Source organism: Thermobia domestica, chromosome 16, assembly GCF_964235325.1.
Source record: "Thermobia domestica chromosome 16, izTheDome1.hap1.1, whole genome shotgun sequence".
NCBI lineage: Eukaryota > Metazoa > Arthropoda > Insecta > Zygentoma > Lepismatidae > Thermobia > Thermobia domestica.
In genome coordinates this window covers 61,316,524-61,336,812 of record NC_137469.1, presented here as the reverse complement: position 1 = coordinate 61,336,812, position 20,289 = coordinate 61,316,524, and the positions used below count along the sequence as shown (strand labels likewise).

General features: G+C 35.0%; 1 protein-coding gene across 2 annotated transcripts in view; it reads right to left on the bottom strand.

Annotated features, from left to right (window-relative positions):
• LOC145673091 (queuosine-tRNA galactosyltransferase-like) overlaps nt 1–20,289 on the bottom strand; it is a 60,238-nt gene that overhangs the window by 9,632 nt on the left and 30,317 nt on the right. For both annotated transcript variants that reach the window (XM_081742446.1, XM_081742447.1), the window contains exons 3-5: nt 17,905–17,969; nt 13,733–13,798; nt 11,757–11,920 (exon numbers count right to left, since the gene is read on the bottom strand). In XM_081742446.1, the coding sequence (XP_081598572.1) occupies nt 11,757–11,920; nt 13,733–13,798; nt 17,905–17,969 (295 nt within the window). The remainder of the gene's footprint in view (nt 1–11,756; nt 11,921–13,732; nt 13,799–17,904; nt 17,970–20,289) is intronic.

The following is a 20,289-nucleotide window of genomic DNA, read 5'->3' as shown; positions in this document are numbered from 1 at the left end:
GTAAAAGCGAAATTTTGCGATTTACAATTTCTTTTTGTTTCTACGATTTGTTCTGATGTGACGTATATGCACTGTTCTCGATCTTACCAGGCTCGGGATTTTATATAAATTATTATACTTCCAAAACAATTAACCCTCAGATAAGGACGACTAAGCAACTTTTCTTTCTGGTATACTTGTAATATTTCGGAAAGTTAGCTGATTTGCACATATTATGGATAAAAGGCCTGGGTTGGTAAAATCGAGAACAGTGAGCAGTGAGCACAATAAACCTTAAGAAGTTCTTTTTTCTTTTTTAAATACGTGCAATATGTATTTCATTGTACGGTTACATGTATTTCGTGCATATGTTCATAACTTATATAATATTTATGTATTATCCTACATGCAGGGCTCATAGTGGTCTGGTCTCTTGTAAATAGTTGAAAAGTAACCCAAAGCACACAAAAAGTGACCAAAAGCACACGAAAATTGACCAAAATTCATCATGCCCCTTTTTTCCTTTGTCAATTTCTCCATCACCTCTCTCTTTGTTGTTTTGTTTCATCTTTTCTTCTTTACTTCTTCTTTTTAAGCTTCCTCCTTTCTTAGGTTTTCTAAGTATGCTTTGTAGTTACGGCAAGCAGACTTCGTAGATTTAAGAAGCTTCTGAGTAAGTGGAACCAGTTCTGGCCTATTTCCGAATTTCTTCATCCCAGACATTATATTTAACTTAGCATTGAGAGTTCTCAAAGCCATGAAATATTCAAATTCATCACTACTCTTAAGAAGAACATACAAGAAGCATAACACAAGACGAACATCATGAATCACACCACACACACACACACACACACACACACACACACACACACACACACAACGTTGAGCGGAGAGTTAACTATTACGAGAGAAAACTAAAAGACAATTATGATAGATTAAAGAACAGACACAGAAGGGTTCTCAACTCCACCTTGAGAACTTAAGCATCCACCAACCATCCACTGTGCTTTAGAAAGAATAAAAGCTAAAGTGAGAATAAAGCTGACTTTTTCATATGTGACTGCAAATACTGAAGCTTATTGAGTTGAATTTCAGTTTAGCGTCCCTTTCAGCAGCGAGGCTATGTGAGACGTGGACCTACTGATTAACGTGGAATCCGAACTATATGAGCTCCCGCCGGGAATCGAACCCGGGTCTATCGCGCTTTCAAAAGAGCAATGAGTAACAAGTTTCTGCCTTTTTCCATTTATTTTTATATTTTTCTTTGAAAACTGCCAATGTAAAACATAAATCACACCAAAAAGTCACTTTACCTCCCAAAAAAGTAACTTTTGGTGACAAATTTGAAAAAAGTCTTTTAGTGATCAACTTGAAAAAAAGTAACTTTTAGTTAAAAAACTGACTCGCTATAAACCCTGTACATGGACAATATTTCTACGCGTATTTATGACTTTTGTACGTATATATGTAATGTGCAGTTCTGTATACCTTTTAATGTTATTTATTGTACGGTTAAACAGTAGAGCAGCCTATAGTTGAACCTTGCCTCATGAATAAGATTTCAATTCACTTTAATAATGGACCGTAAACTCATATAGCTGCAGTTCTAATGCGCAGATGCATATATGAATTAGCTGCAATCCTCCCTACAGTTCATTTCAGATAACTTGATAGATCAAAACAAGTTATCTCCCTACTACGCTTACGATTTGTCTCAAAAAGATGACTTTTCGTGGCCCTTTTTCCACCATCAACTCTCACACGCGGACGCATAGAATGTATGTAAATCAGGGTTGGCTGGTTTAAACGAAAAATGTTCGTCAAAGTGTAAGTGTAAGCCAAGAGCAAACACAATCTATGTGGGAGAATTACAGTATCAGACCGCTAACATGCTAACGGCGGAACTTGAAATGATAAGAAAAACAACTCATGTTTTGTCCGTCTCTTATAAACAGATGTTTTTACATTAAGAAGAGAAGGAAAAAGAAAAAAAAATGGTAGAATTTCAACATGATTGGTTTGATTCACAACCTTTCTCGACTCTTAAATGAAAGAACCATGGAAATTAACTTCATAACGAATGAGTTCTTATTTCTAGATCATGGCTAAAAGGAATAGCAATGCCTTCTCAACACCAAATGCAAGCGAATTGAGGTAAAAATTTAGATTTTACACGATACTTATTTTAAAAAAGCTTCCCTCCCCGTCAAAATTAGCAACTTGTTTTTCCCTTCTGCAATGGCCAAGAGGTGAAGAGAAGGGGAGTTTGATTTGATTGTCTATCAGCTTATCTAGAATGAATAAAAGGAATTAAATATACCGGGTGTCCCAACAGTCCCGTTATAATTACCATCAGTTACAACTTCCAAACAAATGACATAGAGCACCGAGGTTTATTGTAAAATATATCACAACTCACTTAATTTTCCTTGAATGTCACTGGTTTCTTTCCTCTGTTTTTTTTTTTTTTTTTTTTTTTTCGTTTCAGGTTGCACTCATTGAGTGCTGTAGTATGCAGATATCAAGTAGCCTATTATCGTACAAAGGAACTTTCGTCAGTCAATATGGTAGTAAAATGAAATGAAACCTTTGAGTTTTACGTCCCACGATTATGCCGGTTAGGCTAAAGGAGACGGTGATGATGAGGAATGAATGAAATGGTGAAATGAAGAAAGTGGAAGGAAACTTGAGAACCCCGAGGAAACTCACGCACACGGTGTTTGTCCACCACAAAGTTCATTTGGCGGGATCTGGGATCGAACCCGGTACCCCAAGCACCAGAGGTGAACGCTCTACCACTGAGTCACCGCGGCCCTCAATATGGAAGTGATCCTTTCTCAAATTCAGAATTCGGAGGTGAATATTGTTAGATATTGCAAATATAATGTTTAGTTTTTGTGTCTGGCAACAGTGGAGTTTTTTTGTGTGTGTTCGCTAGAAGAAGAAGAAGAGAGACAGACTGCCTCGTGCAAAGAGATGTGTGTTAAAATGGTAAAATAATTGAAAACGTTCTTGTTTGTATTATTAATATTTAGATTAAATAAAACCATTAAATAATCAAGTTCCTGTGCATCATACTCCCAATTTTTAACAGGTTATGTGGCCCAGACACGAGAGCATTGTAGTAAGTGAAACGTGCAACTAGCGATTGTGACTGTTCTCACTTGAAATTTGTTGAAATTGGTTGTCGCCGATAATAAAGTACTGTTGTTGTGAAAAAGTATTGTGTCGCTGGGACAATGGAAAGTCAAAAATTAATGTTAAAAGGGCAGTCTAACGGGAGTGTGTGGAAGTTTCAGACTACAGTAGTGCTGAAATCTAGAGGGTTGTATGATGCAGTTACAGGAACAGAACCTAAGCAAGAAGATGGTAAAAGCGCGGCAGTATTTGAAAAAGAACTTAAAGAATTCAAGACAAGGGACAGCAAAGCACAGGAGTTGTTACTGACGTCTGTAGAAGAGCAAGTGTTGTCACATTTACTAACGTGTAATAGTGCAAGGGATATGTGGGAAAAGCTTCTGTCAGTGTACGAAAAAAAATCTGAAGTGTCTCTTCATCTGCTGCAGCAGCAATTTTTCAATCTTAAATTTGACGGTGAAAGTGTAGCTGACTTTATTTCAAAGATCCAGGACATTTGTTCTAGGCTGAAATCTATGGGTGAAAACGTTTCAGATAATATGCAGATTACGAAGATACTAATGTCTCTGCCGGAGGAGTATAAATTTCTAGCCACTGCGTGGGAGTCGGTACCAGCAGAGAAACAGTCTGTGAATGAACTCATTTCAAGATTAATGGTGGAAGAAGAAAGGTTGAAGAATTCAAGATCTATAGATTGCAGTGAGGAAAATGGAACTCGTGCTTTTGCAGCCAAGGCTGGATACGGGAAAAAAATCACCGGTACCAGAGAGAAAGTCAGAGATAGTGATTCGGCAACCGGTAGTACTTCAAGAAGTGCAAGGTCAAATATAAAGTGTTTTTTGTGTGGTGGTGCCCATTTTAAGCGTCATTGTCCACTGCAGCAAAGTGAAAAGGATAAACCCGTGTGTAATTTTTGCAAAAAACCTGGTCACATATTTAAAAATTGCTTTGTAAGGCTGGGAAAAGAGAAGGCAGGTCGCAAAAACAAAACGTCATCAAATGCATTCGTGTCCGCTTATGTCAGTGGAGAAGTAAACAGTGCAGATTGGTTTGTAGATAGTGGTGCAACAGAGCACATGTGTTGTAAGAAAGAAATGTTTGCCACTTACAAAAGTTTAGATGTACAAAGGTCAATCAAAATTGGTGATGGATCAGAAATATATGCGTTGGGTGTTGGTACAGTGAAAGTAAAAGCTTTTGACGGTATACAATGGGTAGATTCAGTAATTGAAAATGTTTTGTATGTACCAGCTCTTAAATTGAATTTATTTTCAGTGTGTGCAGTGACAGATAAAGGTTACGATCTAGTATCAAACAATAAAGAATGTAAGTTGGAGAAGGATAATGAAGTAAAATGTATAGGCATAAGGGTAGGAAAGTTATATAAAATGATGTTCAGGGTGGATTGCCAGTTTGAAAATTCTGCGCATGTTAGTGTAGCAGCAACAAAAGTAAAACTAACGTTAAAGGAATGGCATGAAAGATTGGCTCATCAAAATGCGGCACAGGTTCGTAACATTCTTGTGAAGCATGGCATTGATTTTGTAGACGAATTTTTTTTCTGTGAGTCGTGCATGAAGGGTAAGCAACATAGGTTACCTTTTCAAAGTAGTCAAAATAAATCTAAAAGACCTTGTGAGTTAATACATGCAGATTTAGCAGGGCCAATGGAAGTTGAATCTCTTGGGGGGTCAAGATATTTTTTGCTGTTGAAAGATGATGTGTCTCATTACAGAACTGTTCATTTTTTTAAGAACAAAAGTCAGGTACAAGGGCATTTAGAAATTTTTTTGAATAGGGTGGAAAATGAAACAGGGTATAAGGTAAAAACTTTAAGAACTGACAATGGGTTAGAGTTCGTAAATAGCGAAATAAAGAAACTTCTGGAACGTAGAGGAATCACTCATCAAATAACAGTAAGTTACACGCCAGAACAAAATGGAAAAGCTGAACGTGAAATGCGCACAATCGTAGAGGCAGCAAGAACTGTTTTACAAGCTAAAGATCTGAATAAAGAAATGTGGGCTGAAGCGGTGCATCACGTAACCTACATTTTAAACCATTCAGGTACAAGCGAGGTTCAAGGAAAAGTTCCAGTCGAAGTATGGTCAGGTAAGAATGTCTCGAAGGAAGAAATTGAAAATTTTCATGTTTTCGGTTCAAAAGTGTGGGTGCACATTCCCAAACAAAAAAGATTAAAGTGGGATTCTAAAAGCGAATGTGGTATTTTTGTGGGCTACGATTTGAACAGTAAAGGGTACAGAATTTTTTATCCTGGAAGTAAGAAAATCGATGTGGCTCGGGATGTTGTTTTTCAGCCGAACCAGGAAGTAAGTCAACACAAACCAAAATCCAGTAAAAATAACAATTCTCACATCCTAACCGAAACAGAAGATTCGGAAGCTCTAGAAGAAAGTCAACAGGGTCAAGAATGGGAAGAATCATCGGTACTGCAACCAGAAAGTGAGAATGAAGCACAGCTTCCTCAGCTCAGAAAAAGGGACAAAATTAAGGCTCCAACTTGGCTTAAGGACTACGAAACAGTTTTTGTTTGTGAAACAGATGAACCTACAACGGTTGAAGAAGCCATGCGGAGCAAAGAAGCAAATGCATGGAAAAAGGCAATGCAGGAGGAACTGAAAACACTTGAAGACAATAGTACATGGACAGTAGTTGAAAAACCCGAAGAAGGTGACATTGTGGATTCCAGGTAGGTATTTAAGAAAAAGAGAGATGAAAATGGACATGTGACATACAAAGCAAGATTGGTAGCAAGAGGGTTTCAACAGAAGAGTGAAAGTGATTCAGCAGACATTTATGCACCGGTTGTTAAATTAAGTACTGTAAGAATTTTATTAGCTGTAGCTAACAAGTTAAGGTTACCAATTTATCAAATGGATGTTAAAGGAGCTTTCTTAAATGGTGAAATGAAGGAAGAAGTTTTTATGATACCACCAAAAGGGTTTGAATGTAAACAAAATCATGTATTGAAGTTGAACAAGTCCATATATGGTTTGAAAAAATATCCTCGAATATGGAATGATACATTCAGTAGTTTCTTGGTGAAACAGGGTTTTGTTAGGTCCAAAAATGATTATTGTTTGTATGTCAAAACCGTGAATAAGGAACGAGTATATTTGTTAGTTTTTGTTGATGATGTACTTATATTAGGGACTGAAGAAAATCTTGTTAGGGAGTTAAAAGAGAAGTTGACAAAAAACTTTCAAATGAAAGATCTGGGAAGGGCGTCCAATTACTTAGGGATAAACATCCATCAAGATTTAGAACGAGGTGTTACAACCTTAAACCAAACAACCTATTTGAAAAATGTACTGAAACGATTCAATATGGAAAATTGCAAGCCAGTAAGTTCACCAATGGAACCTAATTTTGTCATAAAAGCAAGCGAAAAATCAGAAAGTCAAGAGTTGGAAAATAAATGCAGACAAATTATAGGTAGTTTGATGTATGCAATGGTAGCTACTAGGCCAGATTTAAGTATACCTTTAAGCATTTTAAGTAGATATCAAAATTGTGCGAATAAAGAGTTGCTAAATGCTTTGAAAAGAGTTTTGCGATATGTGAAAGGTACTTTGAACTTGAATCTTGTATTTTGCGCTGAGAAAGAATCACATGTTGTACAAGGTTTTGTTGATGCTGATTGGGGAGGTGATCTAAATGATCGAAAATCAACCAGTGGTTACATGTTTCAAATATTTGGAAGTACAGTAGTTTGGTGTAGTAGAAAACAAAATTGTGTTACTCTGTCATCAACCGAAGCCGAGTATATAGCATTAGCCGAAGCAACAGCAGAGGCAACTTGGATTTATAATTTGTTACAGGATCTAAAACTGCCTGATATTTTTTATAAAGAAGTTCTTTTACTCGAAGATAATCAGGGAGCAATAAAAGCAGCTAAAACTTTTGAAACAAGTAAAAGATTAAAGCACGTAGACATAAAGTACCATTATGTAAGAGACGAAATAGAAAAGGGTAAAGTTAAAATTGAGTACGTTAGTTCTGAGAATCAGATTGCTGATGGTTTAACTAAGCCTTTGAATAAAACAAAATTTGAAAAATTTAAGTCTGGGTTAAAGCTTTCAGCTGCTTCAGATGAGTAAATGTACTGTGTATAACATGTAGGTTGTTCATTTATCTAGTAGATTTTTATTATATAAAAAATTATAAAAATAAAATGAAAATTAGTTTCTGTGTTTAAACATTACATTTGAGGAGGGGTGTTAGATATTGCAAATATAATGTTTAGTTTTTGTGTCTGGCAACAGTGGAGTTTTTTTGTGTGTGTTCGCTAGAAGAAGAAGAAGAGAGACAGACTGCCTCGTGCAAAGAGATGTGTGTTAAAATGTAAAATAATTGAAAACGTTCTTGTTTGTATTATTAATATTTAGATTAAATAAAACCATTAAATAATCAAGTTCCTGTGCATCATACTCCCAATTTTTAACAAATATACAACTTTAGGACTTGTGACGAGCATGAAATGCTGACTACTGTCGCAAGAAAGTGTCGATAACACTGCTCTGCATGCATTCTGATGTTTTCAAACGAACAACATATTCTGAAGTGTATTTTTAACTGATTTCAAATATGTAATCAGTTTTTTTTTTTTTTTTTCTATCACGTCAGGTTTTTGAGAATTCGACATATTCAAAAATTACGTTTTCGTGGAAAAACTACTAGAAAACATTAATATATTCTAGTGATTGCTAGAAGATTGACATTAATTTTGCTATGGGCGAGTCCTACGATGTCTTGACTTTCACCCGGGACTACTTTCTCTTAGTATAGGCAAAGAAAACATGAGATCTTTTGTTGTTGTTGTTGTTGAACATCGATCAAAGGTTTACTGCCGTGATATACCAGGACTTATAGAATGGTTTGGTGTGACTTACAATGCTTCAGATTGGAGACATTTTATCGATTCATCGAAATGAAGTTTGAAAGGCATCTTAATTAACAATGGCAATATCTTTGGGTCTATTCCTGTTGCATATTCTATTCATACGAAAGAGATATACGAAAATGTTAAGTGCTTGCTAAATTATGTGAACTACAAAGAACATTAATGGTTCTGTGTGGCGATTTTAAAGTTATAGGCCTCCTGCTCGGACTTCAATCAGCCTACATCAAAAATCCTTGTTATCTCTGAGAATGGAACAGTCGTGCAAAAGGTGCACGTTGGGTTAGGAAAGAATGAATGGCTATCCCGAAAATCTCTTTCACCTGGCGTGAAGAATGTTGAACATTAATCACTCCTGGAGCATTCAAAAAATTTTACTCCCTCCCTTGCATATAAAGTTAGGCATCATGAGACAGTTAGTTCGTGCTCTAAATAAGGCCTTAAGTGTTTTTAGTACATATGCAAGGTGTTTAATACTATGACCATCGTAAACTCACAACTGGTATATTTATTGGTTGATGGATAAGAAAACTTATCAACGATCCATGGTTTGAGAATACCATGACCTAAGAACTTCCTGAGTAATACAAGAAGCCCTGTTTACAAACGTATTGTAGAAGAGTTGCTGCAAGATCTTAGAAACTTGTGTGTAATATGGGTGTCAAACTACACTTTTTACCTGCACATTTCGAAAATTTCCTACACAGTCTTGGTGTCTATAGTAAAGAACATGGTGAACGCTTTCACCAGGACTTAAAGGATATTGAAAAATGTATAAAGCTGGTTAGACCATTAATATGATGGCCGACTATTGTTGACTGCTGAAAAGGGAGAATACAGGTGGGTAACTCCTGGAAAATTGACAAAACGAAGGGAATTGTTACATAAGTATGATAATTTTTGCCATATTTGAGTAAATTATGGTATTTGCATTTGTGTATATTTAGTTACTTCTGTCATTTTGAAACTACTTTATGTACATGAAAAATATATATTATGTATTCTATATTATAATGCAGTTTGTACGCATTGATATAAATATACCTCTCCATTTCCACGAAAACGTGACGTAATGGTGGGGGGGGGGGAGAATTGATGTTATATTCGTAATCAGCGCCCCAAAATTATTGGAAAACGCCACTCAAGCCAAAATCATCGGAACTTTTTTTAAAAATTTTTTTAATGCATAGCAGTGTAATCTGCACGTTGCATTTCAATATATTCATCAACAATTCTTTTGTCATGCCTTGTAGGAGTCATACGTACCGAAAACAACTGCTCATAGGGTCCTTGTTAAAATGATTATGAAGTGCAAATCGTCCAAGTCGAATAAATAGCAGTGAAATCAAGTTGAACATTCATGAATACGTTCGCGGTACCGTAAATGAACGTGTGGTCTGGGCTAACGCACAACAATATTTTGCATTTACAAAGTGATTTTTCTTCAGTGAGAATATTTATTAAACTGATTCGATTAGGGTTTACCGTCTCTTTCAGTACTGAGAATATATGAGACGGGGACCTATAGTTTAACATGAGATCTGAATCACATGCCAACGGATAGTATTGTTACACGTTTCTTGTTGATTACTTTTTGCTATTACTGTTATTATATATTTTAAGGTAAAATGACCAACATACAATATCTGGAACTATACATACATACATATCTAAATTATAAAATTGAAAGTGACTTTATTTGTGACTCTTAATCTCTTGAACCACCCGACCAATCTTAATCAAATTTTTGACTTAGATGCGGTTCTAGCCTGGAAGAGCTTTTAGTTATTCATTTTGACGGTAGAACTTAGGGGTGGGGGAGGAGGGGAATTATAAAAAAAATAAAACCTAATAACTCTTGAACCGTTCGCCCGATCTCGATCAAACCTTCAACATAGATAAGGTCCGGGCCTGCGATACCTTTTTATCATTTCACCTCGACGGAGCAACATAAGGGAGGGGAGAAGAGGGAGATACGTAAAAATCAACATATATATAAAAATAAAAGTGACTACGTTCGTGAGTTAATAACTCTTGAACTACCCAATCGATATGAGTCAAATTTTCAACATAGATGAGGTTCGAATCTGGCAAATTTTTTGTCATTTCACTTTGACGGTAGATCTTAGGGGAGGGCGAGAGGAGGAGGAAAAATATATAAAAATGAATAAAACTTAATAACTCTTGAACAATCCGACCGATCTCGATCAAACTTTCAACATAGATAAGGTTCGGGCCTGGGATGTTTTTGTCATTTCACGTTTACAGTGCAACGTATGGGAGGGGGAGGATATATGTTAAAAAAATAAAAATAAAAGTGACTGTCTTTGTGGCTTCATCTCACTTAAACCATGTGACCGATCTTAACCAAATTTTCAACATAGGTAAGGTTCGAACCTGGAGTGTTTTTTATGATATCACTTTTACGGTAGAACTTATGGGAGAGGAGAGATCTATAAAAATAAATAAACCTTAATAACTCTTGAACACCCGACCAATTTCGATCAAATTTTGAACATGATGAGGTTCAGGCTTGGGAAATGTTACATATATATATTTACTTTGACGGTAGAACCTAGGGGACGGGGAAATTTATATATAAAAATAATTAAAACAACTCTTGAACCACCGAACCATCTTGATCAAATTGTCAACATAGATGACGTTTGGGCCTGCGATAATTTTTGTTATTTAACTTTGACGGCGCAACGTAGGGGAGGGGGAGGAGAGGTATATGTAAAAATAAAAATGAAAATGACTGTCTTTGTGACTTCATCACTCCTGAACCACCTGACCCACCTCGATTAAATTTTCAACATAGATTAGGTTCAGGCCTAGGATAATATTTATTTATTCACTTTGACGATAGAACTTACGGGAGGGAAGGGAGGAGTTAAAAAATAAATAAAACTTAATAACTCTTGAACCAAACTATCAATCTCGATAAAATTTTTAACATAGATGATGTTGGAACCTGATATGTTTTTTCACTTTGACGATAGAACTTAGGGGAAGGGGAGATATAAAAATAAATAAAACTTAATAACTCTTGAAGCATCGTACTGATCTCGATCAAATTTACAACCTAGATGAAGTTTAAACTTCAGATATTTTTTGTCGTATCACTTTGGGTTAGTTAAAGTGGGGTGGGTGGGGAGAGACATTTAAAAATGATCGAAAATGACTGATATTAATATCAAATCCATAGTTTTCGCGGGTAGCTAAGATAAACAGTGACACTTCTGATTCTGTTTAAATCCAAACGCAGCCCCGCAACTTACGGGACGGGAAGGCGTAGATATAAAAATGACTGAAATGACCAATATCAATATTGATCAGTGTCGAATTCATAGTTTTCGGGGTCGCTGAGAAGAACAAAGACACTTCGGATGCCGTGCCCTGCAACATGGGGAGGGGAGGCAGATATATAAAAATCATCGAAAATGACCGGTATCAAAGAGCGCTTTAGTAATAGTAAAAAGTGACTGACTAACGGTACATATTACTATTTTTTTCTTAACCCAGCGAAGCGGGTAACTGATGCTAGTAAATAAATAAATAAATAAATAAATAGGTCATCGAAATGTAAAGCGAAAGGAAAGAACAAAAATATAAAAAATAGAACTAGAAAAGTAAAAAAAGCATCCACTTCTAGAAAATCTATTTTGAAAGTTATATTAATTGATTACTAAAACTACCTGCTTACAGAACATACCTGTCATATACATCTCTGCTGCAGAACCATGTTGGCATAATTAATGTTGGACCATGAGATGTATATACTTGAGTATACAACTGTTCATCACGTATACTGTTTGCCCATTTCGTAAAACGCGTCGTAGAATCCTCAGGTATGCGATGAAATTCAGAACCAACAATCTGTAAGTGAAAGTACCGTAAACATTCAAATTCTGAAATGCACTATTACGACAATGTTAAGAAGGAAATAAAATTTCAATTATCTATTATTGTTTGTGCCCTGACTTAATTAATAATGACTAATTGAGAAGATTTACTACGTCCAAAGAAAATGTCCTTTCACACTTTGTTTACACACCTTTAGTTACAGAATAACAGCCACGCAAAACTTTAGTAGAAGTCATTTATTTAAGGAAGTTTAAGATACAACTATGAAGCTATTGTAAATGGAAGCATTAAAATGAAGAAAAAAATTGGCCAGAGCGAATCTATAAATGAACCATTCTAGCAGTCGCCTAGTAGGACTAAACAATAATCTCTGGAAAATCTAATAAGGATGACGAGATTGTAACATTTAGCGCGCAACGATGGCAATAGTTCATTTAATTTGGATCAAAGAACCTTACAGATTGCTTTATAAATGATAGCAGAGTAAATCTTCTTAAACAAATATAATGAGAATCTTTCAGCGAAGACATCTCAACTGGAAAAGATAATGGATAGAAGTTATTTTCTACAAGGTGAAAAAAAAAAAAAAAAAAAAACCTATTATACTCTAAACGATGGAAACAACTCTCCAGAAGTTATGTAGCACCACTATGCATTACAGATTATCCAGGAAAAATTTTCAAAGCTGTATCTGTGAGTCTAAGGCTTTTCCTTAGCGTCTTTCGAGAAGATATAAAAGTTTCGTTTTTAACAAATATTAAAGAAAATATAAATTTTGTTGAATTTACTCGTGGAAAAACTGCGTAAGCTACATTTAACTAAATTATTATAAATTATTTTAGCTTTAGTTTTGTATCATCAATTTACTTAAGTACTGTAGCTAGTTGTGTGGTGTTTGTACAAAATTTGAAAGGAATAAAATCATGTCGCTTTACGTTCCCTCAACTTTTCTTACGATTCTTCGCTCCTACAATCCAGATAAGTACTCAAAAATTCAGTCTAACTAGACTCGTGATGCTGGAATGACATTGCTACTATTTGTATAAACAGATTTAAAAGAATCCTTACATCAGATTATACTATAATTACTGTATATCATAATTTTCAATAGTCAACACGTATACGGTTACTACAAAGAACTGAGCTCAGAATTATCAGTTATTTCAGATATTAACGCAAATCAATGATGTTGTAGAAATTTTAAAGAGAAAAAGTCATTCTAGGTGCGTACAGAATACATCTGGAAGAAATATTGTGAGTGCTTCTCATTTGCACTATTTTTCTTCCATAAGGTATGTTAGCCAAAGGATACCGACACACTGATCTGTACAGAACGATATACTTAAGGGTAAATTATTGTGTAGTTTTTGAGGGAGTCGAGAAAAACGAAATTGTATGACACTATAAAGTGTGTCGTTAACTGCCAATCTGGTGAGTTGATAATTTTTATTCTGCCGGAATAATTATTTATTGACTTATGTATTGTATACATAAAATAATAACATCGTTCAGTAGCAGATTGTATCTACTGTCGTTTGATTTCTCCTTACAGTGACAGAATTCTTCTAACTAACACACACAATTCTGATAATGGCGCACATAATCCTAATATTGACTCAAATACTACTTGGAAAACTATCATAATAAAATTATACCTATCAGGTATGGGGGGGGGGGCGTCTTATAACAATTTTGTATAATTCTCACGTATATACATTCTTACTTTCAAAAATGTAAGTATTTCTTATCCACTTTGTTGCTTTGTTCTTATCTACTTTTTCGTGAACTGTTGTATTAATGAAATATACAACGACTGATACTCACTGCGTTTGGATTGTCTTTGGCTGCTTGGTATTGCATTAAAATACGATCAGGCATCATTATATCATCCTGAAATGTATCAAAGGGAATAAATTATGCTAGGAAACACTTCCAAATACAACTGATGCACATTCATAGACATTCAGATCACTACAGTATTTGAAAATGATTACTAACTACCCCAATCAATGACACTTACAAGATGATGGATACTTTTGAAAAGCTGTTACTAACTGACGTCGAATAATGAAATGTACAAGGGAAAGCTAGAAAGACGTTACCCTCACCGTGATAGAGATATGCTACAAATATGGAAATCTGCACGATAGGTCAGCATCTTACTAACATGTGTATTAATTTGTATTTGTTGAATTGATGTTACAGCTAAAAAAAAAAACTAAGTGGCAGCAGCATGCTTACAAAATTGAATACAGGCTTTCTATCTTCAAGAAAATCGACACAAACGATACATAAAGAGATGGCAGCTGTGTATGACGATGACACAGTGAAACGCTGGAAAAGAGAATTCAAATGTGGTCGCACAAGTTTACAGGATGACCCAAGAAAATGATGTCCCCCAACGACAACAAAACAAAGCGTAGTGGCAAAATTTGAGCAGCTAGTGTTTGAGAATAGACACGTCACTATTAATTGTCGAACTAGGGAGGTGATTATTAGTACGGGGTCAGTTCACACTGTATTACATGATTCTGCACATGAGCAAAGTAGGAGCAAGCTGGGTTTCCTGATTGTTGAAATCTTTTCAAAAACAGCAACATGTGCAATGTGCACAAAGTATTTTGGACATATACTACAAGAACAAGATGATCTTTTAAACAGATTAGGAACTATTGATGAACGCTGGCTGTATCTACAGTATCTGTCCTTGAAACCATATAAATGATTAAACATCAGGGTGGGAAAAAAAATTATTTTTTAACAAAAAAAAATCATTTTTGATGATTTTTTTCATTTAAATCGATTTTTTTGATTTAAATCAAATCTTTGTCCTCGTATAATACAAGTCGCGAACTTAAGAAAAAGCATTACAAATTAGTATTAAATATCAATTATGCCATTAAGTGAAAGTATTGGGGTTGAATTTTGAATTAATCCTCAATCGTTAACCTATATCAATCCCAAACAATGTTTCTTAATTTTAAATTATGGTATTTTTTTTTGGTAAATTATAGACTTTGAGTCAAGCATCATCCCTATTTATCCTAGGATGATGGTTCATACCTCATTCTCTTCAGAATAGAACAGCCTTTAAAACGGTAACACTCACATTTTCCCTATCATGTCCCTGAAGCGGAAAATTTTGAGAGATGTCGGGATTTTTTCTGATTCTTTTTTTTTTTTTTTTTTTTTTCAAATTTTGATCCCATCTGGACTCCCCTGTGTTAACACACAGATCTCAAAATCAACTGTTAAATACTAAGAGTGTGCTAAATGTGTGTACAAAATTTCAAGCTTCTATCTTGAATAGTAAGGGCGGGAAAAATATTTAACAATGAGCTAAGAACTTCCTCACCATACCCCAGATCACCCGGATGTAATATAAAAATTTCCTCAGACATCCCTATTTATCCTAGAATAAAACAGTTTCAAACGGTACCATTCAAATGTCTCCATCGTGTAGGCTATCTGGGGCCCCTCTGTACCGCCTTTGTTTAAAGGCAACAATCTGAAACAAATCTGAAAAATACTAAGGGGTGCAGTGAATGAGTGTCCAAAATGTCAAACTTCTAGATGCAAAAGTAAGCCCGCGAAAAATAATATCCCCAAATACCCCAGATTCCCGTATAAAACAGAATCTCAGGAAACAGTTTTCTGAGACATCCCTATTTATCTTAAGATCATGATTCGTATATCATTCTCTTCAGAACAGAACAGCCTTTCAGATGGTACCATTCATATGTCTCCATCTTAGGCGGGGAAATCGCGAAGAAAGCTATTTTTTTGTTAAAAATAGCTTCTTTTTTTTTACTCCCTGTTTTCACGCAGAGATCTGAAATCATCTGAAAAATACTAAGGGTGCATTGAACGAGTGTGCAAAATGTCAGTCTTCTGAATGCAAAATGTAGGCCCGCCAAAAAATAATAAAAATAGGCACAAAAAATATCTTTTTTAAAAAAATTTATTGCGTCCTCACATCCTATGTCTCGAGACCGAGAGACGTGAAAGCATATGTAACGTGCTCTACAATTCCTTCAATCTTGGAAAAACGAAGTAACAAGCTTTATTGGTACTTTTTAAATCGAATAATGAAGATTTTATCCTATCACCTAAAAATAGGTGATATAATTTAAAAGGTTAAGCATTAAGGAAAAAGTACAGCAACGCTTATCAAAGTGACACTTTTTTCCACAAAAGTCACTGATATTTGGCAGGGGCATACTTTTAAGGAAATTGTAACTAGCTTGCGGCACGAAATACATAAATTTTGCCTAAAGTTATAAAATCTTAAAAAAAAAAAAAAAAAAAAAAAAAATCGGAGGGATAGGACACTTCTAAATACGTCCTATTATCTGGGAACAAATATATAGACGCGCACACAAAAGAATCTTCGTCTTAAATGTCGATGGTGATTTCCCCGTTGGAATAGCTAACGATTTACAATATAAACCCTATATTACGAAGAGAAGAAAACAGGATTGCCCTGTTACCCGTTCAAAACGGGATTTTCCCTAATCATCCTCTGCATGACACTTGTTTTCAAAGCTGTACATACTGTACATTTGAGTCTCCTCCATAAAATCGGAATAACAGAACAGAAACGGGACTTTACTTATTTTCACTTTAAATTATTTCGGAATTTGATTTAAATCAACGATTTTTATTAAAAAAATCAAGTGATATAAATCTTGATTTAAATCAATCCACCCTGGTAAACATGGAATCATATCTTGTTCCCCACCCCTATAAAGGCTCAAGTGCAGCATTTATCCAAGGTCATGTTGTCATGGCAATACATACAAAATATGTATTATACTTTAAAATAACTTGAGAAGCATAGTGGCAGAGTGGCCACCTCTGGTGCGAGAAGTCTTTGGTTCAATCCCAGTTCATGTGAGTTGTATGGACAAAATTGTATATGTGGGCTTTCTCGGGGTTCTTTCGCTTTCTCACATTTCATTTATTTATTTATTTATTTATTAGCCTGTTTCGCATACAATGGAAGATTTTTGCGACTACGCATACAGTTGCCAATAATTACAAAATAATATACATGCTCGAACAAAATCTCAAAGTACAGAAATAACTAATAAAATAAAATAACTTTTAAATTGCAGAAACGCGAACACACAGATAATACGTCCATAACATAATTAATACAGAAGGAAAATTATAAATTGTCTTCATAAAACTCATTTACAGAGTAATAACATTTATTTACTAAAAAGTTTTTTTTTTTTTTTTAAGTTGTGATTTGAATACAGAATATGACAGGCTTTAGAAACTTAGGTAACTTATTGAAAACTCTCGTATAGTTTATATATATATATATGCTTTTCTGGAATAAAAAGAAAACAAATAATTTTGCAAAACAACACATAACACAACAAATAAATTATTGTGTGTTCGCATGTGCGGAACATATAAATTATTATGGACATTACTGTTTTCTATAAATAAATGCTAATTACTTAAAGTAAACAAGATTATTTAATATCAATACACACAAGGAAGAGCCATCAATCCTTCCACAATCATTCACTGTCTCCTTTAGCCTCAGAGCATACAGTATGGGACATAAAATTGAAGATTTTATTTCATTTTTTCACCTTACAGGAAACTTGACGCCTTTTACATATAGGTATATTAAACTAATTTCATTGTTTAATCTTAGACAAACAATATATCTGTATTTAACATAATGGTATTTTGGATGAAAATGTTGCATATTGCACATGGATGTTCAAAGTATTCTTCCGATAATAAGCAATTCAACGAAATTCCATGACCTTTCATGGTTTTGAAGTCGATTTTGAACTTTTTACTAAATAACTGTACGCATAATTACAGAAACATATTACAACGAAATTTATAACCTCAATTCCGTTATAGTATTTTTGAATAGTAAATGTGAGGTAAATTTCTTCCAACAAAAATGTGCCATACACATATTAAATGAATTTATCATTATAGGATGTAAGCTATGTAGTACGTACCACATCCTGAAAGCACAAGTATTTTCCTCTGCTTCCCTTTACAGCAGCATTCTTAGCGTAGCCCACTGGAAACAAGAGGCAATAACATAGCTAGAGACTAATGCAATTGACAGTAACATTCAAAATTACTAATACAGTATTTAAATAATATTTAGCACTACCAGTAAATACTTTATTGCGGAACATATGTTATTTCACTTCACTGATGGATTCTTCTTGTGGCTCATTATTTGTCACGCAATATCTTCTTACCGTGAATAAAACTGCTTATTCTAGTATTCAAGTTGCAAAGAAACTATTAGATAAGGAAATGGTCTATAGGTATTCACTGTATTGGCCCCAAGCGACTCGTTACGTTGCAGTTATCTCAAGCATAAGAACACTGATTTTTTTTTTTTTAATCATATTATCAACTACTTTATTATGAGACGTTTTCAAAAGATCGAAAAATTGATCGCACATCTTCGATATATGAGGTGCTGGATTCAATTTCCGACAAGAAAGCATTGAAGGCATTACTGTGATTCAGATTTCACCTTGAACTGTAGGACTACGTTTCATATAGCCTCGGTGATGATAGAGGACGAACTACAATAAATAAAGAAATATGTTGTGTGTTTTAGTAGAAGATAAAGGAAACAGTACTGTTGATAACGGAGAAACTGTGATATTCCTCTTCATTGACCTGAATGTTTTGAGGTGTAACATACCCAATAATCTATTAGTTATGCAGAATTGTTAAGTTTATATATTCACTATAACGTACGCAAAATTTCACAAAAATATCATGGTTTCTTTCATATGAGGGCCGCGATGGCTCAGTGGCAGAGTACTCACCTCTGGTGCATGGGGTCATTGGTTCGATACCAGCTCGCGCCAAGTGAGTTTTGTGGTGGATAAACAGCATGTGCGTGGGTTTTCTCGGTGTTCTCCCACTTTCTTCATTCCACCATTGCATTCATTTCTCATCATCAGCGTCTCCTTCAGGCTAGCCCGCATATGCGTGGGACGTTAAAGATTAATTTTTTCTTTCATATGATTTTTTTAAAAATGCAAATGTACTCTCATACATCTACTTGCAGCTTTAAATGTCATTCCTGTGCAGTGTTTAAATATAATGGAAATGGCCTTCAAAAAATTCCTGCTACTCGTCAATTGGGTTACAGAATATAAAGAAAAAAAGCGAAATGCGCACCGAAGACTTTTAAGAAGATAGCACAATAAACAATGATGTAAAATATTTATCTTTTCTTAAGTTAGGTTAGTGAATGCATTATTTCCAAAGAAGAAAGAAAAAAAAAACGAAAACTACAATACCTGATTAATCGTCACCGTCTATAATTACACACCTTTGCCATCACCATAGGCGCGCCCACCAAAAATTTTCTGGGGGGAGACAGCACCCTTCACTCAACATTGTGGGCCAAATTTAAAGAAAGACTGATGTCATTGCACCCCCCCCCCCTTAATTCACAAAATGTCACAACATGAATTAAAGTGCCGCAATTTAGGATAGATAAATCCTATCATTGGTGATAAGTTCTATTCCAGGGACACAAAAAATCCTATTTATGGCACTGTTGACAATATTTATTATAATTAATGGAATTTCCAGAGCAATGATATTAATTTGTAGGTTTCTTGACAGTACAATGAACTTATGATCGGTGACTAAGCATATTATTCAAGTTCATGTTTTCATTTATGATTTGTATTGTTTCCCATTTTGACACTGAAATTGGATCTTTAAGTGTCCTGTTAAAAAGCTCCAACCTCTGATAATATCTCTAGTAATATGAGCCCAAGAAACGTAAATCCTTCTTCAAAAAGCCGCAAAAACCCAGCTGCTGATCCTGAAGATGTGTTGACAATTCCGTCAGTCTTCATCTTTTCCAAAGTAGAGAGAATTTCTTCATAATGTTAAACAACTCCCATTATTAGACTAAGTCTACAAACTCACCTAGTGGGACACAAGGATTTAATGTTTACAATGTCTAAGACGAGACCACAAGCATTAGCCTCGATTAGAGCAGAAAATCGTGACCTCACTGAAAGTGACTGCGAAAACAGTACTCATAGTTCGTGCACCCACTGCAAAGAGTTTCATATTACTTCTGACGCACTACAGGCATCCTTAATCACAAGATTAGTACTGTGGGCTCCACAATGTACGTACAAGGCAAGAAGTTGCGGTTTACATATAATAGATGGAACACTAATTCCAGAGAAATCACTCGTATTTCCAGAGTCATCATAAACTTGTCCACTGAGTTGAGCAATGGAAAGCTGGAGTCTCACCATCTCATCCAGAATAACTGAAGCTATAAACTCACCAGTAGTTTTTTGATATACTGTAGAGCACAAGAAAACTTTCATGAGAACAGA